This window comes from Podarcis tiliguerta (genome assembly GCF_965153285.1).
Source record: "Podarcis tiliguerta genome assembly, chromosome: 5".
NCBI lineage: Eukaryota > Metazoa > Chordata > Lepidosauria > Squamata > Lacertidae > Podarcis > Podarcis tiliguerta.
The window spans coordinates 87,813,561-87,837,860 of NC_139538.1; the positions used below are offsets into that span (position 1 = coordinate 87,813,561).

A 24,300-nucleotide genomic window follows, 5' to 3' on the forward strand; every position below is an offset into this window, starting at 1 on the left:
TTCTAAGCCAGGGTTTCCCAAACTTGGGTCTCCGGCTGCTTTTGGACTACAATTCCCATCATCCCTGACCACTCGTCCTGCTAGCTAAGGATGATGGGAGTTGTAGTTCCAGAACATCTGGAGGGCTGGAGTTTGCCTATGCCTGTCATAAGGGGTTGAATCTGGACTTAGTCGTGCTTACAGTAGTCAATAGATCCACTGAAATCAATGGGACTTGCCGTATTTTTTGCTCTATAAGACGCACCAGACCACAAGGCGCACCTAGTTTTTGGAGGAGGGAGGAAAACAAGAAAAAAAATATTCTGAATCTCAGAAGCCAGAACAGCAAGAGGGATCGCTGTGCAGTGAAAGCAGCAATCCCTCTTGCTGTTCTGGCTTCTGGGATAGCTGCGCAGCCTGCATTCGCACACACATTTCCCCTTACTTTTTAGGAGGGAAAAGGTGAGTCTTATAGAGCAAAATATACGGTAGCTTAGTCGCAATTCAAGCCCTATTGATTTCTGTGCCTAAGTGTGGATCCAGTCCAAAGTATGGGGATTTGACTAGCTATCATGATTGTTTTTGCTGAATGTACTTTTGTGTGGGTTTCTGTTCTTTGGCTCCTAATATAGCTCAGGTAGCTGAGTGTCTTCTATTGTAAAAAAGTGAGTGTTCCTGCTCTGTTACTTTTTGAAATATTGGGATCAGTGTCGAAAACTCTTCAGTCTCACAGCATGAACGCCTTTTCCAAGTTTCCTGCCTCGTATGATGTTGCTTACATCATCTGAAACAAAACATTAAATGCAGACTTGATCAGTCAGTCATAGAAATTTTAATCTATAGTCAAGTAGGCTGATGCCAGAGTTTTTAACAATACTTAAGCTAATGTAACGATCAATAAATGAAAATGTTTTAGCTGCTTATATGGCTTTTTAAACAATTGGTAGTACTGGTTGACAACATTTGATGTGAAGCAAAAGATCAAGTTCTTCGATATTAGTGATAGCCATGGCATGGCCCAGATTGTAAGTGATGTTAGTTTAGCATGTCGTTTTCTACTATCATAAGAGATGCATGTGTCAGTTTACACAATCTTTTATAGTCCATACTGAATTTGTTTTTCTGTCTTACAGTGAACTTTTGGAGAAGTTATGCCTGTCATTATATGATGTCTTGCGGCCAATGATCATCCATGTAATTCACTTAGAAACTTTGTCTGAGCTTTGCGGGATTCTCAAAAATGAAATGCTTGAAGATCACGTGCAAAACAACGGTAAGTGTAAAATTAAAGATTTTGAAACCAAACGCTTGATCAAAAATTAGAACGTATCTTTATAACAGACTGGAATGTCATGTGCTTTAGAATATATAGGATTTACCACCGGTACCTTTTCAACTTAACACATACCTCTTAAATTGAAACGTCCAACGTTGTAATCTGATTTTACAGTGACCAAGTTCCATTAAATCCTGTTCGGACTGGTTGTGTCAGGCACGATTTCTTGCTTATTAAAGGAGCATGCATTATGCAGTTGGAAGTAAACAGTCCAGTGCTCAAAATCAAGTAAAGTGAGCTCTTGGAAACCAGCACATCCATGCAGAGTCAAAATGTGAGCTGATATCAGCAGCGGAATAGAAGGAGACGTTAGGCAACTACTTTTGCCTGGATGGGGTGGAGGCGTACAGGGGATCTGCTCCCTTTTTTGCTGCCTCCAAAGGAAATTTCCACATGGCAAAACGAATATGGAGGGCAAGAACTTTCAGTAGCCTAAGCTGATGTGATTCACTTCTCCCTCGTTTATTATGTGCATTGAGTTCCAGTTTGTTTGCTTACCATCTGCAAGTGTTCAGATGTGCTGAAGTTTACAAGGTGCACTGTATTTCTAGCAAAACTGCCTTCTGATGTCAAGTAGATAATGTACCTATATTTCAGGTGAACGCATTTTATCACCCAGACACCCTTTTCCTAGAACTATTTGATTTTGTTGTTTATGACTAGGTACAGTGGTACCTCTGGTTACGAACTTAATTCATTCCAGCGGTCCATTCTTAACCTGAGGTTCCACTTTAGCTAATGGGGTCTCCCGCTGCCAAACATTTTTGTCCAGTGAATCCTGATTTTGGAAATCAGGATTCCACAGCCTAATCACTGGTGTCCAAGAAAGACAACCAGTTTTTATTTTGTGTCTTTTGTTTCTCGCTTAAAGTGTATTTCAGCAGTTGCGTAGATGGGGTTGAATTTGCAGCAGCCAAAATCAAACTGTCTTTACATTAAAGAGTGAATTGTAAAGCTGAAAATCCACCATGATTTTAATCTGGATAGAAATTATTATAATACGTGTTACAGTATTATAACACCTGTGCATTCACAAGTATAATTATGCAGTGTTGGGGGGGGGAGTTATTGTTAATCGTTCTTTTACTATGTTATGCATTTTTGTGTTTTTATATTGTAAACCGCCCTGTGATTATCGGATGAAGAGCAGTATAGAAATTTTAACAACAACAACACTAATTTTTTTTTCATTCATTCATTCATAATTTTTGGGGGGCAAAATAATAATCATAAATAAATAAGAATAAAAATGTGCACCCCACCACCGAGACCATTCCATTGTAACTATCCAACCTCCCAAAATTTCAACACCTCTTGCGATGGTTTGACCAACTCTAATGGTTAAGGCTTTAGTCATAATCAGTGAAGTTCAATGAGAAGAAATTAATGCCTTTAATTTTGTGCCTTTTTCTAACAGTTGAACAGCTGGCTGCATTTGCTGCTGGAGTTAGGCAGATGTTGGAGGATGTTCAAGAGCGTCTGGTCTACAGAACGCATATCTACATTCAGAGTGACATTATAGGCTACAAACCGGCCCCGGGTGATCTTGCCTATCCTGCTAAGCTGGAAATGATGGCGGTAAGGGTCCATGCGTTTGTCTGATTCTGAACAGGCAAAACCCCTTGCATTCAACTAAGCTAGGTATTCCCAAACTGTGCCCCAGCTGTGGCAAATTCATCCATCAATGGCTGCTAGCTACAATGGCTATGTACTGCCTCCACTTCATGGCTCTCTGGACCCATTGGTGGAGTTGCAAGTGGAGAGAGTGCTTTTGCCCACCTTTGGGGCATCACATAGCTATCTGGTTGACCACTGTAAGAATAGGATGCTGGACTAGGTGGGCCTTTGACCTGCCTGATACAGCAGAGCTCCTTGATGTCTTTATTCTCATTCCACCTGGTGAAATCCAAAGACATGCCGTTAGGGGAGCTCCTACGTTCTGGACAGCCAGATGTAGAGAACATGGCTAGGAGATGCACAAGGCCTTCCTGGTTTTTCTTCAATAGCTTCACCAAGCATTAGGAATGAAATGTAAAGGTGTCCATTGAAGCAGCCTTCAGTAGAGGGGTGGTTCAAAGCATATAGTTACCCTAAATCCAGACACTACAGGTTCCCTCACTGTGCAATTGGAGGAGTGCTCTGTAAAGTCTCAGTGTCTGGACGACTAGATAAAGGTAAAGGGACCCCTGACCATTAGGTCCAGTCGTGACCGACTCTGGGGTTGCGGCGCTCATCTCGCTTTACTGGCCGAGGGAGCCGGCGTACAGCTTCCGGGTCATGTGGCCACCATGACTAAGCCGCTTCTGGCGAACCAGAGCAGCGCACGGAAACGCCGTTTACCTTCCCGCCAGAGCAGTACCTATTTATCTACTTGCACTTTGACGTGCTTTCAAACCGCTAGGTTGGCAGGAGCAGGGACCAAGCAATGGGAGCTCACCCTGTCGCAGGGATTCGAACCGCTGACCTTCTGATCAGCAAGTCCTAGGCTCTGTGGTTTAACCCACAGCGCCACCCGTGTCCCTTGGATGACTAGATGGTGACAGATAAATACAACTGACCCTGGAACTCTCCTTTTACTCATTTGCCAATATCCACCCAGCTTAGGCTTGGTGATTATTCTTCTTTTCCATCAACATCAGGAAGAACTTTCTGACAGTAAGAGCTGTTTGACAGTGGAACGGTCTCCTTTGGGAGGTTGTGGGCTCTCCTCCTTTGAGGTTTTGCAGCAGAAGTTGGATGGCCATCTGTCATGGATGCTTTAGCTGAGATTCCTACATTGCAGGGAGTTAAACTAGATGACGCTCAGGGTCCTTTCCAACTCTTATGATTCATTTGGGGCAGACTTTCTAAACCTGGTGCCCTTTGGAGATTGTTGAATTTTGCTAATGGTACGGAAAGTTGGGACTGTGTTTCAGCAACTTTTGAGAGTCATCAGGTTGAAGGGTGGCATATAAGTCAAATAAATAAATATTGATAGTTTGGGCTAGGCAGGCGTTGCTCTTGGTGACTGGCTCTGGAGAGGAAGAGAGGGAGGCTATCTCCCAAACAGGTATTTCTTCTAAATAGCCTGCCTAAATCGGATGGAGAGCACTCATTGACTGGACCACTATGTGGCACACTGGTGGAATAATTAACCGGTAAACAGATTATCGTTTCTGACACACATCTAAATAAAAAACATGAAAGGTGGGAGAAAATATGTCAAGGTGAACTTTCTCATTTGCCGGAGGCTTGTTAATTTGGCAAGCAAACCCAACTGCAATGATGTGGCTTCTTAGACACCCAGACCCTTGCGGAACTTATGGGAAATGCAGGACTGATTTTCCAGTCGAAACAGAAACTATGTGATACTTGACTCCACTTTCTAAGAGGTCCCCCCCCCCCCCATAATTGCCGTGATGTGCCAGTTGTAGCATTTCCCCCCCACTTTCCTCCTGAGGAGTTGGACTAAGCATTGTTCTCTTGCAGATCAGTGGGAAATTCTATGATGGAAATATAATAATATAAATTTGTTTGTTTTGCTTTTCCTGGTAGCAAATTGCCCAAAGTCTAAAAGACGAAGAGAGAAAGTTGCCTGCAGATCCTTCTTTTTCAGATATGAAGCTGGAAGATTCGGAGAACGGCAGTGTGGTAAAAAATGGTGTGTGGTTATTTGAAGTAATTTGTACTTGTAAAAACATGCTAATAATGTCAACTGTATTTGCTTATGGCTTTTCAGTATTTGGAGAGATCTCAAGAGAGAAGCAAACATAAAATGAAGTATTTTATATTTTAACAAGGACCAGCTTTTGGGTATTTTAAATATCATTCTTCAACCTGTAGTTGTAATTACTTGTGGCTGTTATATTCCGAAAGGTTTTTTTGGTCATGATTCCTATTACAAAGGGGTTGCAAAGAGGCATGACAGGATAGATTTTTTGGTTTCGGCCTAGCTGTGGAATCATGAAGACGTTATCCAGTAGTCCTGGGGCAGTCTTTACTTCCTGGGGGTATCTTTTTTTACACAGCACAACAAAACAAAAGATGCACATTAAGTCGCTTGAGTCACTTACGCTCCCTTTCCCCTCAAAGCTTCCTGGTTCCCACTTGGAACCCACAAAGTGATTATCCATTCAGTGCAGATTAGTGCAGTGGATCAAGTATGAATAAAAAAATTGAACTGGTTCAGTCAGTACTGAGTTAATAAATAAATACATAAATAAATCTCGGCAGAAACACTCCTCACATTGGTGGTACCCAAGCAGGGGGAGATCTATTGTCGCACATCCCCAAAATTGCTGTATTAGGGTCTGAGGAGACTGACTTGCCTGCCTTTCGTGTTGGGACAGTCTCCCTGTCCATGTTAAGATAGCAAGGGAAGCAGGTAAAGGTAAAGGGACCCCTGACCATTAGGTCCAGTCGTGACCGACTCTGGGGTTGAGACGTTCAACTCGCTTTATTGGCCGAGGGAGCCGGCGTACAGTATCTGGGTCATGGGGCCAGCATGACTAAGCCACTTCTGGCGAACCAGAGCACCGCACGGAAACACCATTTACCTTCCTGCCGGGGTGGTACCTATCTATCTACTTGCACTTTGACGTGCTTTCGAACTGCTAAGTTGGCAGGAACAGGGACCGAGCAATGGGAGCTCACCCCGTCACAGGGATTCGAACCACCAGCCTTCTGATCGGCAAGTCCTAGGCTCTGTGGTTTAACCCACAGCACCACCCACGTCCCTAAGGGAAGCAGGAGTCAGTGGCAAATAGTATTCTTGGTTGTCTGAATTATCAGCATCCAATTTAGACATTCTGAGTCCGGTGGAATCGCCTAATGGTTCTTTTCTCTCTCTTTAGTGCTTTTGTACTATTGAATCCCCCCCCCCCCTTGTGTTTTCATATTTTGCTTTTCACTTGCCTAAAACGGCCTACCATGTTCCAGGCTCAGTCTGGGACCTGAGAGGAAATTTTTTCCCCTGGTGGTTTTACTGGAAGCCTTTCTTCTCAATCCAAGGGAGACACTTCCCGATAGTATACTTTCTGATACTGTATTATGTTCTCTGATGCTGTATTGGATATCAAGGCTGCCAACCGCAGCTGTCAGGTGCAAACTGTTACAATACAAAGTGCAAATGCGTCAACCTAAAGACACCCCTTTTTGATAATGGGGGGGGGGCATGTCTGTAATTGATTACCATAAAGTTTAACACTGCAAATTAAGTTCTGTAGTAGCAAGCCTTGAATGTGATCTTTGTGTTCCAGATCCATTGGAATCCTGCCATCCTAGACTTCATGCTACAATTTCACCCGCAGATCTGCATGGGATGTGGTACCCTACTGTGAGAAGAACGCTTGTGTGCCTCTCCAAGCTTTACAGATGCATTGATGTAGGTATAGAATTATGTCTAGCCAGGAAAATAAGGCCGTCAGTGGCTGCTAACCAAGATGGCTTTGTTTTACCTACATGGCTGGAGACCTTGTTTCAAATCCTGATTAAGCAGGACCCATAGAAAACTCCAAAGAAACTCTATACAAAAGAAGCTCTATAACCTTAGCAGTCAATACCAGTAAAGATTATAACGCACAATTGAAATTTGTGCTCCAGAGGGGAGGGGTTGGGGTGGAGGCGATGCACAATCTTGTTCCTGTTGGTTTTAACCATGATTAACTACCGTATTTTTCGCTCTATAGGACGCACTTTTCCCCCTCCGAAAATGTAGGGGAAATGTGTGTGCGTCCTATGGGGCGAATCCAGGCTTCAGGCAGCTATCCACAAGCCTTTGGAGCCCGGCGGGAGCTCCCGCCGGGCTTCGAAGGCTTGCGGATAGCAGCCTGAAGCCCGGGGAGCGCAGCGCCAAGTCCCACTGCTCACCCTGGGCTTCAGGCAACTGTTCTGGGGTCGGTGGAAGCTTGGGCTTCCCCCGCCCTAGCCCCGCAGCTAAAAACGAAGCCAAGACAGCGAGCGGGATCTATCCCGCTCGCTGTCTTGGCTTCTTTGCTCTTTGGCGCTGTGGGGGGGTGGAATAACCCCCCCTTTTATTTCCCCCCCTAAAATCTAGGTGCGCCCTATGGTCCGTGTGCCCTATAGAGCGAAAAATACGGTAGTCATTATATGTGGGCTTTGGTCATATGTGCCGCTGTTGGAGGAATTCACACTTTTCTTAGTATTTGACCAGTGCAAGCATTTATCCTTCCTCTGTGCTCTGTTCTGAGCATTCTCCTGGCCCTCCAGAGCAGATTGTGGGAGGTGTGTGGGCACACAGGGGGAGGAGAGGTGCAGAAATCCTGTTTTGCTACTGAAAACGCTTGCATTGGTTTCTTCTAGCTTGCCTGGTTAATTGAATCCTGGCCCAGTATCTTTAAATCTCTGGCCCCCCCAGATCACCCAGATTTGCAACACCCCTGTTTACAAACAAGATCAGACACATTCTGTGACATTCTTTGAGAATGAATGATGAGCACAACTCCATTTGTGTTAAATGCCTCTTTCTGTGGCTGCATCCAGTGCTTTTTTTTTGGGGGGGGGGGCAGAGGTACACATACCCCTAAACATTTTGTGAATCAAAATTTGGCCTCATTGAGGGGCAGTATTTCAATATGAGTGGGAAAATGAGAGTACTCCTAAACTATTTTTTTAGAAAAATTGGATGCAACAATGTAATAAATTCTGAAGTTCTCAATACAGTGGTACCTTGGGTTACATATGCTTCAGGTTACATAAGCTTCAGGTTACAGACTCCGCTAACCCAGAAATAGTGCTTCAGGTTGAGAACTTTGCTTCAGGATGAGAACAGAAATCGTGCTCCGGCAGCACAGCAGCAGCAAGAGGCCCCATTAGCTAAAGTGGTGCTTCAGGTTAAGAACAGTTTCAGGTTAAGAATGGACCTCCGGAATGAATTAAGTACTTAACCCGAGGTACCACTGTACCTTCTTGGAGTCATTGTATGTTTCACGTATTGCATAAATTGTGGCTATTGTACATATTATCTTTTCTAAATCCAGTGTCTTGAGGAACTATGGGAAAATACAAGTGAAGCATGGGATGATAGTGCTTAAATTTGCAAATTGAGGGTGCCAGCTTTAGACGACCTTCCTCAAGGATAAAGGCCTGACCTTTATGAACATTTGCATTCTTTTTCCTCTCCAGAGGGCAGTCTTCCAAGGATTATCGCAGGAGGCCTTATCTGCCTGCATACAGTCTTTGCTATCAGCTGCAGATTCCATTTCTAAAAACAAGGTTGGGTAATGTTCTTTTGTGTTGGAGGGATGTAATAATACAGGTTTTCATATTGCTAATGTGTAATAATTTCATATAAAGAGGGTCTCTATAAACTTTTCCTAGGAGTGCACTGCACCAAATTTGAGACTGTTCTGAAAAATATTTGAAGGCAATGTACTTCCGTTTTTGCTTAGGAGATCTGAATTCTGTATGCCTATGGGAAGGTAGCGTATTTTTCGCTCTATAGGACGCACTTTTCCCCCTCCAAAAATTAAGGGGAAATGTGTGTGCGTCCTATGGAGCGAATGCAGGCTCCTTGGCTTCAGCGATAGCAACGCGAAGCCTCCGAAGCGCAGAGGGAGCGCTCCCTCCGCGCTCCGGAGTCTTCCCGTTGCTTTCGCTGAAGCCTGGAGTGCGCACCAACCCCTCTCGCTATCCAGGCTTCAGGGATAGCCCCCTGAAGCCTTCGGAGCACAGCATGAATTCCCGCTACGTTCTGGAGGCTTCAGGTTCCTTTCGCTGAAGCCAGGAGAGTCTTGCTCTCCCGGCTTCACCAAAAGGAACCCAAAGCCTGAGGAGCGCAGCGGAAACTTGCACTGCGCTCGGAAGGCTTCAGGGATAGCCGCGCGCAGCCACTCCGGCAGGGAGAGGCTGCACGCGGCTGTGGCATAAGCCAAGACAGCAAGCGGGATGGAGCCCGCTTGCTGTCTTGGCTTGTGCCATAGCCGGGCGTAACCCCTCCGGCAACAAGAGGCTGCGCGCAGCCTGTACGCTGCTCTTTGGGGCTGGGGGGGAAATAAAATTTTTTCCCTTGATTTCCCCCTCTAAAAACTAGGTGCACCCTATGGTCCGGTGCGCACTATGGAGCGAAAAATACGGTACATAAGCCTAGCCTACCCAGTGTTTCATTTAAATGCGGAAAGTACAGTGACTACATTTTTTTTCTTTTTTAAAAAACAAAGACGGGTGGAGATGTGGGACGTTTCTGGTGGTGATTGAGATTGACAAGAAAGGATATGAGCGGGGTAACTGTGAAAGAGTAGGGAAGCTGAAGAAAAAAGCATATTTGATAGCATGGCGATGTTTTCCATTCAGTAGCATAAATTAGCTGAAATGACTTAAAATGTCAAGGTAAAGGGACCCCTGACCATTAGGTCCAGTCGCGGCCGACTCTGGGGTTGCGACGCTCATCTCGCTTTATTGGCCGAGGGAGCCGGCGTACAGCTTCCGGGTCATGTGGCCAGCATGACTAAGCCGCTTCTGGCGAACCAAAGCAGCACACGGAAACGCCGTTTACCTTCCCGCCGGAGTGGTACCTATTTATCTACTTGCACTTTGATGTGCTTTCGAATTGCTAGGTTGGCAGGAGCTGGGGCAGAGAAATGGGAGCTCACCCGTCACGGGGATTCGAACCACCGACTTTCTGATCGGCAAGTCCTAGGCTCTGTGGTTTAACCCACAGCGCCACCCACGTCCCTTCAGACTTAAAATGTAGGTGCTTACAAATTTGCATGTGATGATTCAAAAATAGAACAATTCAATGACAAAAGAATCCAAACATGCATAATGCTGTTAGGGACTCCAACTACTTTTGCAGCGATCTCTCTGCCCTCTTTTAAGCAGTGGTGCATAGCACAAATATGAATTGCTGCCTCTCTGTAGCGTGTCTGTAAGAGACATGTATATGATTTAATGGGAAGTAGGTAGGTATCCTAGGATACAAAGGGGATGAAATTGCTTTTTTATAAGTGGACAACCGGTTGACCAATGTCTATCCCTTTTCTCTTTATTTTTTGCATTAATTTATTGTTACAATTTAGACCCAGGTTGACGGACAGCTTTTCTTAATCAAACATCTTTTGATTCTTCGTGAACAAATTGCTCCTTTCCACACTGAATTCACCATTAAGGAAATTTCCCTGGACCTTAAGAAAACTAGAGGTACTGCATTGTGCTGACTGGTCAGTCCGAGTGGGTTTGCCCCTCCTCCGATGTGCCAGCCACGAGGGTTGAGGGCCAAGCTACATGTTGCATCGGAGAGCCGTTACCAGGTTTCCCAAAATCTTTTTCTTTTTCTTCAAAAGCAACCACAAGCACCCCTCAAATTGGATCAGGGCAGCTACATTTGGCGGAAGGGGGTTTAGCTCTTGCACCGTATCCCTGATCAAAATCGACCCGTTCCGAAAGTTGCTATTATTTTTTTGGTGGAGATTTCTTTGCTTTTCTTACTCATTCATACAGTGGTACCTCAGGTTAAGTACTTAATTCATTCTGGAGGTCCGTACTTAACCTGAAACTGTTCTTAACCTGAAGCACCACTTTAGCTAATGGGGCCTCGCGCTGCCGGAGCACAATTTCTGTTCTCATCCTGAAGCAAAGTTCTTAACCTAAAGCTCTATTCCTGGGTTAGCGGAGTCTGTAACCTGAAGCGTATGTAACCTGAGGTACCACTGTACTTTTCAGGTTTATACATTTCAGTGATTTTACAATCATTTTGACATTCAAAAACTTGACTTCCATCCCCCTCTTTCTGTGGTTCCTTAAATTTGTTTTTAACATCTGCTGCATATGCAAATTAACTTAATTTGCTCATTTATTCATCTTCTTTCAATATATACTCTTACAAAACTGCAGGTTGTTACAATAATCCTGCCAATGTTTCTATCTGTTTATAATTTATAGTTTGTAATGGACCGTATTTTTTGGTCTATAAGATGCACCAGACCATAAGACGCACCTAGTTTTTGGAGGAGGAAAACAAGAAGAAAAAAATTCTGAATCTCAGAAGCCAGAACAGCAAGAGGGATCGCTGTGCAGTGAAAGCAGCGATCCCTCTTGCTGTTCTGGCTTCTGGGATAGCTGCGCAGCCTGCATTCGCTCCATAAGACGCACACACATTTCCCTTTACTTTTTAGGAGGGAAAAAGTGAGTCTTATAGAGCAAAAAATATGGTATCTTTTTGGTGGCGATTTCAATCAGGGAAGTGGTGCAGGAAGAAAGACTCAAAACCTCCCAATGCTACTGGCCTGAAGCAATTCAGGGTCGACATGGCTGATTTTATGTAAAGGAGAAAGTGCGGGAGGTCCAAGAATGGCTTTTCCATGCAGCCTGTTGTTTGTCCTTCTGTTTGTTTATGTTCACCTGCAATCGCCTGCATGCTGCTCTGCATTCTCTTGCATGGAACTAACTGGAGCTCGGCCTTTCTCTTGAGGGCCGGATGGGGAAAGTTCCCGAAAAGCCTTTCATATTCCTTCACATCAGTTCTGGTGGTTTTCTTTTTTAAAAAAAACTAAACTCAAATCCTCCTAACTCTGATCTGTTAAAAATGGTACCTGAGTATCCTGCTTTCCATTCACATAATGTTTTTTCTATGCTAGCGTGCTCCAACAAGGGACAGAGTCAACAGGCAGGTGCCAATATAAGGGGAGCGTTGTTGCTGCTGGCTGGTGGTTGCTATAGCTTCCTGCTCTAACCCTTCTTTGCAGCTGGTAGCATTCTGCGCCATCTTGACCTCTTCTGAAAGCAGAGGAATTGGGTCTTTGGCTTTAGCAGACTTGGTGCAGGATTATCAGGTGTGGTCCCTGCTATGTCCAGAGGCTTTAGAAATAAATAAGTTTTTAGAAAAGCTAAGTATCTTGTAAGCTTCGTACTGTACAGTCTCTTCTCTGATGGTGGAGGAGGGTACCCAGAGTGAGTTGTTGCCTTCCTCTTCAGGCAGGGCTTCTGCAGATGAAGCATCCTATTCTCCTCTTTTGTGGAGGAACCACCTCTTCACTTTTTTAATCCTCCCTCTTTTGAGATGGTGGAGTTTCTCCCAGCTTCAGCTTTCAGGCTATTTTGGACCTTTTCCTTCTTCCTTATTTCCCCAGCACTTAGTAATGGTGGGAAGAGTGTCTTTCATACCTGTCAGGGAACTGCCATCGGAGCTGGAGGCGGAGAGAAGGCTCCAGAGGGATGGCGGAGAGGGTCCCAGTAGGGAGAGAGGCAGCCCATCCGCTGGGGAAGGAAATCAGCGTAACACCAGTGGAGAAGGGGGGCAGATGGGGGAATCGGAGAGGTGGCTCCAGGACTCCTCACCGGAGACCAGCGGAGAGAGTACGGGGACTCCGCTGCCCACACCCTCCCTGCGCAGAAGACTTCCGCGCAGGCAGAGTAGAAGGAGACTGGGCGTCAAACAGCTTCTATGCTGGAAGAGGTTCAAGAAACACCCACTGACTGATTCTGCCAGCGACTGAGGCAGCCACGGAACTTGAGGCTGTCCAGACAGAAAGGATTCAACCAGGCAACCTAGCCAGGAGTAGCGGCAACTTACGCACGAGCAACCCCTAGAACTATTACAATACCTTTTTTTTTTTAAAAAAAAAAAAAAGGTTGGTTGAAAGGGGACTTTCCTCAAGCTGGGTGAGAGGGACTCTGCTGCCAGCATCTACAGTTCTTCAATTCTGTGGCACTCTGGGTACCCTCTTAACTTACCTTTAAGGTTTTTAAGCAGAGCATGGGTGGCCATCTGCCTGGGATGATTCCTGCATTGCAGAGAGTTAGACTAGATGACTCTTAGGGTCCCTTCCAACTCTACAATTCTGTGATTCTATGAGTCTATCCACTGATGAGAAATACAATTTATGGTAAATTTGAGTTTTCCATTCCATTTCCTTCTGCAAATGAGCTTTGCTTTGTTTGTTTAATGATTGAAGCTTAGAACGCACAAAAATCACTTGCCTAGAACAAATTAGGAAGCTCTTGTTTTCACGTAGAAAATTGGCTGCGAAAGCTATTTGCATCGTGTAATTAAAACAAATGTGCTTATCAAATGTCACTTGGACAAAATATACAAAGAAAAGAATACGCCGAGGTGTGTATTATTCTTGCAAATACATTTTAAAGCAAGTGGGAAAATGCAGGTGAGGTAAGGAAAGGAAGGAATACTTTAAGCCTCAAAATGTTATTGCCTATGAGTCAGTGAATGGAGATTAGAAATACCTTCTATCTGTTCTGTCTCAGTAGTTTGAAGCAGTTATGTTGCTTGTCTGCTAATATGCTACTATCTTGCTTTGAACAAACTTGCCTTTATAACTAACAATTCTATTCATTGCAGCTGAACATGGATGAGACCTCTGTTGTGTTAAGTAGTTTCTAGTTAACAAGCAAAAGGGTAAATATGTCCTGCTGGTGTCCTATGCTGGCTGATATATAATTTTATTCTGAGCATTTATTAGATGAATAAAAATTTTATACCAGCCAGTTAATAATGGAAGGTGGTAAGTAACCGAAATGTATACCTGTCTCTCCCTCCCCCAAGCTGAAAATGCATGAGAGTGGCAAGTTTACAGTTATAGTGAAGTATTGTTGGTCATGAGAAAGCATTATTCCGCACGTTCTTGGAGACCAGGGAGGAGAAGAGCTTGTTGCAGCAGGAGAGGGAGACTCCCTGGATTCTTCAGGAGGCTCTTGACTACCCTCCTCTGCTTCAGCCTCTTAGTCTGAATTGCTCCCTGCCACAGGCTCTTCCTGCTCACTAAACCCCATTGCCCTTTCAGCGTCCAGCCCCTCCTTCTGATCTTCTCCCTCTGACTTCTCATCGTCCCACCACCAATCCCCCTGGCTCAGAGCCTTCCTCCTCTGGGGTTTCCCTTGCTGTTGCCTCCCACCGCTCATCTTCCCCCAGCCAGTTCCTGACATCAGCTACACCCAGACTTGGGGGAAGGAGAGAAGGCAAAAGGGGAGGGAAGGAGGCTGGAGTTGTCAAGGGCAGTGAACCCGAGGGAACTTGTTGAAAAGGTTTTTCCACCGTGGGAAAAAAGGGGGTGGAGATCTAAGAAAGAGGGCACTGGAAGCTGAGCGGGTGTGTTTGGTCCTAGCCTGAAGTTTCCCAAATTGTTCCAGTCTGTTAGTGCAGTCAGTTGATTTGCAGAGTGCTGCCTTGGCTTTAGTGGGTATAAGAGTTTCAGAGTCTGGGAGGTTAGGATGCTCTCTTCTCCCTTTCGGTGGAGAATGGAGGCCAGTGATGACAGTCTAGCATCCTCGTATTTGATTGCTAGCTTTTGCCAGCACAGCAGCCGTAGACAGGCAAGATGGGAATTAAGCGATAGGAATGGCTGCATTCTGGCAACATGCTCATACACCATGGGCTTGACCCCAGCTGCCATATATTGTGCTGTGAATTAAACCTATTTCCCATGGGAAGGTTTTTTTGTTTATCATGGACAGAATTGCACTTAAGAGAGAGAGAGCCTGAGAGAATTTGTTACTTGCTAACGAAAACTTGCTTTGTATATATCCGCAGCTTCAAAAAATAAGACGACGTTTGCATAACCAAACTATATCTATTTATATTAGACCGTATTTGTATTCTGTTTTGTTCTGGATTATTATTATAGGGTATTTATTAGCTGATAAATTTTGAAACAGAAATGTTCTTCAGGAGATCTGCAAAAGATCTAGTATTCAGACAACAAATAATAAGGTGTTTTTTTTGAGCAAAATCCAAATAAATTTAGCTCCAGTAAAAATATAAGTGTAAGTGCTAGTCTCATTTTTTAAGGAAGTTTCAATTATTATTTTTGCCAATTAATTTTTATTAGTTTTCATCAATTAAAATAAAATTACATTTGAAGCAGGTTTATACAGCAAAATCAGACCTTTAAAACATCCTTGAGCACTTTTACTCTATAAAGTTTTTCTACTGCCTTCCTTGAAGCCTCTACAACTGCTTTTAGCTCTCAGAACTCTTGATGTTGGTTCTGGGGGAATTGTGATCTGAAAAGACTCCCTTCTTGTTGTTGCCATCTTGTCACAGTGGGCACAGGTAAATAGTCATCGTTCCCCCCGGAAGTGTGTCACCAAAAACCAGACCTGGGTAATATGGTAAGTCTGTGTCCAAAAAGCAAGTGGGGCTTCTCAGCTGTGTAGGTGGTGTCAAAGTCAATATATTGACAAGATTTTAAAAATAATCAGCTTTCCTACGTCACCGATAGCAAATCACAGTGTATAAAGTGCCTTAACTTAATATCAATGGAAGCAGAGACTGGCCAGTTTAAAACTTCCCAAAAGATGAATGTATGATTTTATGTAATAATGCAAAATTGGCAAACTACAGTGGTGCCTCGCAAGACGAAAAGAATCCGTTCCGCGAGTCTTTTCGTCTTGCGGTTTTTTCGTCTTGCGAAGCAAGCCCATTGACGGATTAGCGCTATTAGCGCTATTGGCACTTTAAGGGCTAAAACGGCTTTTTAAGGCTTGGGGGATTAGTGGTTTTGCTGCTAAAATGCTTTTAGCAGCTTAGCGATTCAGAAAAAGGGGTTTTGGAGCAAAAAAAACCCTCAAAATTTTTCGTCAATTTTCGTCTTGCGAAGCAAGCCCATAGGGAAATTCGTCTTGCGAAGCGCCTCTGCAGACGGAAAACCCTTTCGTCTTGCGGTTTTCCGTCTTGCGAGGCATTCGTCTTGCGGGGCACCACTGTACTTTGTTCTCGTGAAACCAATATATAGATGACATGATGTGCTAAGAATGTAGTCCTCAAAAGTATACTGCTAATTATAATATACATAAATCTGTATTTGACACTTATCAGGTTCAAATAAATCTCTGTGTGTTTTAAACACACAGCAATTACAATTTGTAGACTTCCTATTTGCGTATTCAAAGTACACATTCTAGACACATGAAGGAAAGTACTTCCATGGGATAATTTTTGAGAATTCATAGAAAACTCTATTAAGTTTTCATATTTTTGGGTCAAGGGAGAGCAAGGGCAGAAGCAGAACACTCCTTAAAATAATGTGAACTTTATGCAAGTGGTTTTGTTTCCACAGATGCTGCCTTTAAAATCCTGAACCCTATGACCGTTCCACATTTCTTTAGGCTTAGTAGCAACAATGCGCTGATACAGTTCCTGCTGGAGGTAAAGAGCATTTGTTAACGGTGCATTTGAAAAAAGTCTATTTTTTTTGAAGTGTAGCCATTTCAGAAGAGTTGAGAAAGGGAGAAACTACTGTGTCTGTGTTCCAGGGCACTCCGGAAATCAGAGAGCACTATATTGACTCTAAGAAGGATGTCGATCGACACTTGAAGTTTGCCTGTGAGCAGTTCATTCAGCAGCAAACCAAGCAGTTTGTGGAGCCTCTGGAGGAATTCCTGGCGAAGGTGTGCGAGATCCTACGGTAGCACCATTGGTATCTTAAGCGGCTGTGTTTGGTATATTTATGTTGGTTGGATTGTTGACAGAAAGGAACATAGACATTGTACAGGGAACATCTATCCCCAAATCATTAGAGAACTGTACAGTGGTGCCTCGCAAGACGAAAAGAATCCGTTCTGTGAGTCTCTTCGTCTAGTGGTTTTTTCGTCTTGCGAAGCAACCCTGTTAGCGGATTAGCGCTATTGGCGGTTTAGCGGCTATTAGCGGCTATTAAAGGCTTAAGGGATTAGCGGATTAGCTGCTAAAAGGCTATTAGCAGCTTAGTGCCTTAGAAAAAGGGGTTGGGGAGTGGAAAAAAATCTCAAGAATCGCAAGACATTTTCGTCTTGCGAAGCAAGCCCATAGGGAAATTTGTCCTGCGAAGCGCATTGAAAAACGGAAAACCCTTTCGTCTAGCGGGTTTTCCGTCTTGCGAGGCATTCGTCTTGCGGGGCACCACTGTAATCTCATACCTACACCCTTGTGCAAATTAATTAGAACAGTGTAGTTTATTGTACAAAACTCACATATACGTGTACAAAACTCACATATACGTGTACAAAACTAACATATATGTACGTTCATAACGGATATGACCTCCGCTATTTTTAAGCCGCATTTGAACACGATTTGGCATGGGGTCTACTAGTTTTGAACAGTCACTGTTGATTTTCAGATCCCTGTACAACACTTCAATCAGCGCCCGAATGAGCTCTTCCATAGTCGTACAGTCTACAGCACGGAGGCGACTTTTGCATATAGCCCACAAATTCTCAATGGGATTTATGTCCGGGGAATTTGCTGCTCTGTCATAATGTCTTCACCACTTTCGATGTGTGACAGGGGGCTAGGTCCTGCTGCAATATCCCAGTGTACCTCTTTTCCAGCTCTGGAATAACTCTCTTTCATAGAACCTCAATATATTGTGGCGAGCGCATCATTCCTTCTGTTGGCTGCAGGCTTCTGACTCCATAATGATCAACTGACTTTTCGTGCTTGTTTTGAGTACAGGATTACGAGTAAGATAGAAAACATGCTTTGCTCAGTTAATTTGCACGAGGGTGTAGGTTGCCTTATATGAATACATTGGTATATCTGACTGAAAGGAGAATAACCTGTGGCTCTCCCAGTGTTCAGGGATGATGGGAGCTATAGCTCAGTAACATCTGCAGGGCCACGGGCTTAGCAACCCCGATGCCATTCAATATGTTATCAACACAAGCATTCCTGAGTCAGCTGTACTGAGATGCCTTTTGGCAACACTCACACCTAGAAAAAGAGGTGCCAGAACTCGCAAGGAACCCCTCCCTTGTTCTCTTATACAGCCGTGCCTCAGAAGTCGAATGGAATCCATTCCAGAAGTCTATTCGACTTCAAAAATGCTTGGAAACCAAAGCGTGGCTTCTGATTGGCTGCAGGAAGCTCCTGCAGCCCATCAGACGTTCGGCTTCCAAAAACAGTTCACAAAACGGAACACTCACTTCCAGGTTTGCGGCGTTCAAGAACTAAGCTGTTTGAAAACCAAGGTACGACTATAAAGGCAACGGCACCCACCTGAGAGGTGCCGGAACTGAGTCCCGGCGATTTCTGGCTGGAAAAAAGCCCTGTAAGTGATAATGGGGAATAAAGATAAACCAAAGGCTTGTTTTGCTGTGACACTACTACTTCTATAGGCAGGGACACGGGTGGCGCTGTGGGTTAAACCACAGAACCTAGGACTTGCCGATCAGAAGGTTGGCGGTTCGAATCCCTGTGACAGGGTGAGCTCCCATTGCTTGGTCCCTGCTCCTGCCAACCTAGCAGTTCAAAAGCATGTCAAAGTGCAAGTAGATAAATAGGTACCGCTCCGGCGGGAAGGTAAACGGCGTTTCCGTGCGATGCTCTGGTTCGCCAGAAGTGGCTTAGTCATGCTGGCCACATGACCTGTACGCCGGCTCCCTCGGCCAATAAAGCGAGATGAGCGCCCCAACCCCAGAGTCGGTCACGACTGGACCTAATGGTCAGGGGTCCCTTTACCTTTACATTACTACTACTATGCCTGTATAAACTGGACATGTTAAGTCCTAATTGAAATTCCTCCAACCTCATGAGAGTGCCACCTAGCTCATCTCTCTCACCCCAGCAGCTTTTCTCGTTTTGATCCCTAAAGGGGAGGAGGGGATAAAGAAACAGCTTTCGAAAAATTGTGTTTTGCTCACTGCATTCTCTTCCAGTTTCTGACTGGATACTACTTTGGGAGAGGCGTTCGAAGAAAGCCCAAACAGTTGCCTTTTATAACCTGCTTCCTTTGGAAGGGTTCCCGGGCGCTCTTTCGTAACTACCGAAAAGCATTGTGAAATTGCCACTTCTAGTTTTAATAGCTAGATTTTCTTGACAAGTGGCTCCTGAGATCTGGTTCAGTCTGGTAGTTTTCTGTGAAGCAGCAAGTTTGAATCTCATCCTCCGTTGAGAATTACTTTGGTGGCCTTCGCATAACTCAGCCCAGATGCAGTATGGGAATAATAATTCTGGCCTATCTTATATAGTTGTTATAGCTATTGCTGGGGTGCTGCATATGAAGACCTTTAAACACTTTACAATACCAACATGACTGCTAAGCATGACATAGCATTTGATGCATTTCCGAGCACAATTCAAAGTGTTGGTGCTGACCATTAAAGTCCTAAACGGCCTCGGTCCAGTATATCTGAAGGAGCGTCTCCACCCCCATCGTCCAGCTCCGAGGGCCTTCTGGTGGTTCCCTCACTGCGAGAGGCCAAGTTACAGGGAACCAGGCAGAGGGCCTTCTCGGTAGTGGCACCCGCCCTGTGGAATGCCCTCCCATCAGATGTCAAAGCGATAAACAACTACCTGACATTCAGAAGACATCTGAAGGCAGCCCTGTTCAGGGAAGTTTTTAATATGTGACATTTTAGTGTATTTTTCATCTTTGTTGGAAGCCGCCCAGAGTGGCTGGGGAAACCCAGCCAGATGGGTGGGGTACAAATAATAAATTATTATTATTATTATTATTATTATTATTATTATTATTATTATTTTATTTTATTTTATTTTCCATCTCATTACTTTAGGTTTCTGCTCTGAAGGCAATGGCTACTCAAGGCGGTCCTAAATACAGCCTTTTGCAGCAACCTTGGGCACAACCAGGTAATCTCTTTAGGTGCAATCTCACAGCCCTTTGTACATGCTTACCTTTCTTTTCTGCCTTCTGCGAGATGGAGCTCGTTTGGCTCACAGACTTCGCCATTCTGGATCTTTTTTTTATTTTAAACGTTAATTTGTAAAAGTTTAATTCGGGGGGGGGGGGGGAACTATTCAAAGGGTTGACCGTTACCCATCTTTAACGAACCTCACTTAACCGCTTTGGCTTGTATCCAAGCTGAATGGAAAATAAGTAGAATACAGTAAGTGTCTCCTGTACACATGCAACGAAAAGTCCCATGGAGGACAGAAAATCCATTTGTTTGCCATACGCTCCATGCCCAGCATACATAAGGAAGACAGCTTGCCAGCAAGGAGTGTTTGCCAAGGGAGAGGTCCTCTGTCTCAGTGTAATTTTGCATCCTTCTGCAAACATTTGCTGCTCTTGTCCACCCTTCTTGAGCACTTGCAAATACAGTGGTACCTCGGGTTACATACGCTTCAGGTTACATACGCTTCAGGTTACAGACTCCGCTAACCCAGAAATAGTGCTTCAGGTTAAGAACTTTGCTTCAGGATGAGAACAGAAATTGTGCTCTGGTGGCACAGCAGCAGCAGAAGGCCTCATTAGCTAAAGTGGTGCTTCAGGATAAGAACAGTTTCAAGTTGAGTACAGACCTACGGAACAAATTAAGTACTTAACCCGAGGTACCACTGTATGCTTTCCTTGCTTCCTGATATCTGGTGCTTGGGGAAGCCACAGGCAGAGCCTTTAACCTTCAAAGCACAATACCGTATTGGCCCAAATATAAGCCACACCCGAATATACGCCACACTTTTAAAATTGGGGAGGGGGGGAGAGAAGAAAAAAAGAAAAGATACCCAAATATAAGCTGCTCCATTCCTCGCTGCTCCTGGCTGCATACTGGGCGTGGGGGAAGCCGCACTGCGTTGCTGGCAGCCTTTCCCCTTCCTCACTCTCTCCCTTCTCGGCCTTGGGGGAGAGGATGGGGGACTATGCGCGGGGCGGGCGCGGCTTTGCCGCACTCCTGGCGCTGTGTGTCCCGCGCGCCTGGCTGCATACCGTAAGGTCGTGAATACAAGCCGCACTTGTACATTTGGAGGGAAAGTGAGGCTTATATTCAGGCCAATATGGTAAGTGGGAAGGATGACAATATTGTGCAGTAGCAGGCATCTCCTCCCCACCACTGTGTGCATGGCAGCTGTATCATTGCGTACACACACACACACACACACACACAAGTTCCTTATGGGCACTTCGCTACTACTGAAATAAAATATACCTTGGAGTTGCTGCACGGGTCCCAGTCTGTGACTTTTTAGGTTGCAAATCCAGGTGGCCCTTTCTCAATATGTTTTCTTGCATTGTGACTGCCATTATTCTCTTTCCACCAACAAATTACTTTTGGTTAACCGAAAGTGCATGATGTAGTCCATGGGTAGGCAAACTAAGGCCCGGGGACCAGATCCGGCCCAGTCGCCTTCTAAATCCAGCCAACAGGCGGTCCGGGAATCAGCGTGTTTTTACATGAGTAGAATGTGTGCTTTTATTTAAAATGCATCTCTGGGCTATTTGTGGGGCATAGGAATTCGTTCATTCTCCCCCCCCCCCAATATAGTCTGGCCCCCCCACAAGGTCCGAGGGACAGTGGACCAGCCCGCTGCTGAAAAGGTTTGCTGACCCCTGATGTAGTCAGTTTGTGGAACTAAGGTTAAGGCCTGGTCGGTTACTGGATGGAAGGCCATCTCATTTACACCTTAGTAAGGAAGGGAAGGCAGGATATAAATGCAATTTATATGTATTGCTTTGATGTTCATCCCATCATTTCCAGAAGGATTAGGGTTGCTTACAAATATGTTTTTTACAGAAACTGACACAGCAGTTTTAGATATCTGCAATCTATGGAAAGAAATGTATGCATTGCAGGGAGCTGGGCTTGGCGGTCCCTTTCCACCTCTGCAGTTCTGTGATTCTGTCATAAGCATGTAGCAGGGCAGGTGCTTGCTTCGTATAAGAGACAGCCAATAAACCATGACTGGATTTCAAAAGGACAAGTTCTCTGCCACTAATATGTCTTTGAATTCTGTTTCGCAGCAAAGATTGCCGACTTGGTGTCTTCGACATACAGGACCATCAAAACAAAACTGCCCTCGACATTGCAAAGCATGTCGCTGTATTTATCCAACAAGGACACAGAGTTCATCTTGTTCAAACCGGTTAGGGTAAGTATTTCGGTAGCGTTTCCTCTTTTTTTTATTAATATGAGAACCAAAGTTTTATAGGTTTTTCACTTTACATACTTGAATGCATACTTTAATAGTAGCTTATTCATATTTGCAAACTGTTGCAACGTGTTTTAAGTCAAGTGATTCTGTTTTGCCTCAAACTAAGCAACCTCTGTAGCTCTTCCCTTTGGTGATTCTGTGGAAGTTTGTACCTTTTCTTGGACAAACGTATGGTGCTATATTCTGGTAAAGGTAAAGGGACCCCTGACCATTAGGTCCAGTCGTGGCCGACTCTGGGGTTGCGGCGCTCATCTCGCTTTATTGGCTGAGGGAGCCGGCGTACAGCTTCCGGGTCATGTGGCCAGCATGACTGAGCCGCTTCTGGCGAACCAGAGCAGCGCATGGAAACGCTGTTTACCTTCCCACCAGAGCAGTACCTATTTATCTATTTGCACTTTGACGTGCTTTCGAACTGCTAGGTTGGCAGGAGCTGGGACCGAGCAACGGGAGCTCACCCCGTCACGGGATTAGAACTGCTGACCTTCTGATCGGCAAGTCCTAGGCTCTGGTTTAACCCACAGCGCCACCCGCATCCCCTATATTTTGGAGTGGCCTGCAAAATCTTCCTGTAACTAATGCCAGGTCTTTGGTTGTCCTCACTCTTAGACCACAGTTCCTGCTGCATCCTGGCTTGTCTTCCTCTTCTCTAGTCTACCTATAGTTCTCTGCTCTGCTGCCCTTGTAGTGCCAGGGATGTCTGCAAGTGACCAGGAAAGGTGATTTTGTGGATGAGGAGTAAACGCCTGCAGCTGAGTTCATGACAGAATTTGTCCTCCTAATCTTTTTTCCATTTACTTCCTGAAGCTGCCTATAAGCCATATGTGGCTTGTAGAGCCAGTTTTGTAGCAGAAAAGGGAAATCAAAATGAGCTGTGACGACTCCTGTATGATGAAGAGTTGCAGCGTTTGGGGCTTTTTGGTTCAGGGGCGGGAAAGTTAAGGATGGAACATGATAAAGGTGTGCAAAATTATTCACGGTGTGGAAAGCAGTTTGCCCCCCTTTCTCTTTCATAGTACAGTGGTACCTCGGTTTACAAACAGTCCTGTTTATGAACTATTAGGTTTACGAACTCTGCCAAAACGGAAGTAGTGTTTGCGAACTTTACCTTGGTCTACGAACGGAAGCCGAATGGTGGAAGGGCACCGGCAGCGGGAGGCTTCGTTAGGGAAAGCACGCCTCGGTTTGAGAACGGATTTGGTTTAAGAACAGACTTCAGGAACGGATTAATTGGTACCACCGTACTAGAATCTGGGGTCACCTAGAGAAGCTGATTCTTCAAGCAGCACATAGCAAGACTGTGAAATTTGGTTTTCCAGGATGTGATGATGGCCTCCAACTTTGGCTGCAAAGGGGAATTAGCCTATCGGCGACTGATATTCATGATGGGTATACGCTACCTTCAAGGGATGCGGGTGGCGCTGTGGGTTAAACCACAGAGTCTAGGGCTTGCTGATCAGAAGGTCGGCGGTTCGAATCCCCACGACGGGATGAGCTCCCATTGCTCTGTCCCAGCTCCTGCCAACCTAGCAGTTCGAAAGCACGTCAAAGTGCAAGTAGATAAATAAGTACCGCTCCAGCGGGAAGGTAAATGGTGTTTCCGTGCGCTGCTCCTGTTCGCCAGACGTGGCTTAGTCATGCTGGCCACATGACCCAGAAGCTGTACGCTCCCTTGGCCAATAAAGTGAGATGAGCGCTGCAACCCCAGAGTCAGCCACAACTGGACCTAATGGTCAGGGGTCCTTTTACCTTTACCTTATACGCTACCTTCAGGGTCAGAGACCCCAAGCCTCTGAATACCAGTTGCTGGAAAACAACAGTATCGCACAAGGCCTGGTTGTGGGTTTCCTGGAGGCATCTAGTTAACAAGATGCTGGATTAGGCCAGGCGCATCCAGCAAGGCTGCTATTATGTTCTGTCACTCCTGCATCCTTCCAGTAGGCTGTGCCTTTACAGATAAACGCTGCATAAGGGGCCTTATTCATCTTAGGAGCTTATGTAGACCGCCAGCTGCTAATGTAGGTTTTCTTACACAGTGACATCTCTGACCCCTTGAGTTTTAACTGCCTAATGGGAGAATGTAGAAGTAACAAAAAAATGAAGCTTCTAAGTCACCTTAACTGATTAGTTTCCCCCCAAACTGGATATCTGTTCTCTGTATGCTTTCATA

The 24,300-nt window shown here is 45.0% G+C and overlaps 1 protein-coding gene across 1 annotated transcript in view; it reads left to right on the top strand.

Moving 5' to 3' along the window:
* The window catches only part of COG3 (component of oligomeric golgi complex 3), a 48,691-nt gene that overhangs the window by 16,314 nt on the left and 8,077 nt on the right, over positions 1–24,300 (top strand). Inside the window, exons 12-21 of the mRNA XM_083440379.1 lie at positions 1,113–1,252; positions 2,733–2,893; positions 4,850–4,955; positions 6,553–6,677; positions 8,438–8,527; positions 10,330–10,450; positions 16,321–16,409; positions 16,517–16,651; positions 19,757–19,832; positions 21,943–22,070. Coding sequence (XP_083296505.1) covers positions 1,113–1,252; positions 2,733–2,893; positions 4,850–4,955; positions 6,553–6,677; positions 8,438–8,527; positions 10,330–10,450; positions 16,321–16,409; positions 16,517–16,651; positions 19,757–19,832; positions 21,943–22,070 — 1,171 coding nt within the window. The remainder of the gene's footprint in view (positions 1–1,112; positions 1,253–2,732; positions 2,894–4,849; positions 4,956–6,552; positions 6,678–8,437; positions 8,528–10,329; positions 10,451–16,320; positions 16,410–16,516; positions 16,652–19,756; positions 19,833–21,942; positions 22,071–24,300) is intronic.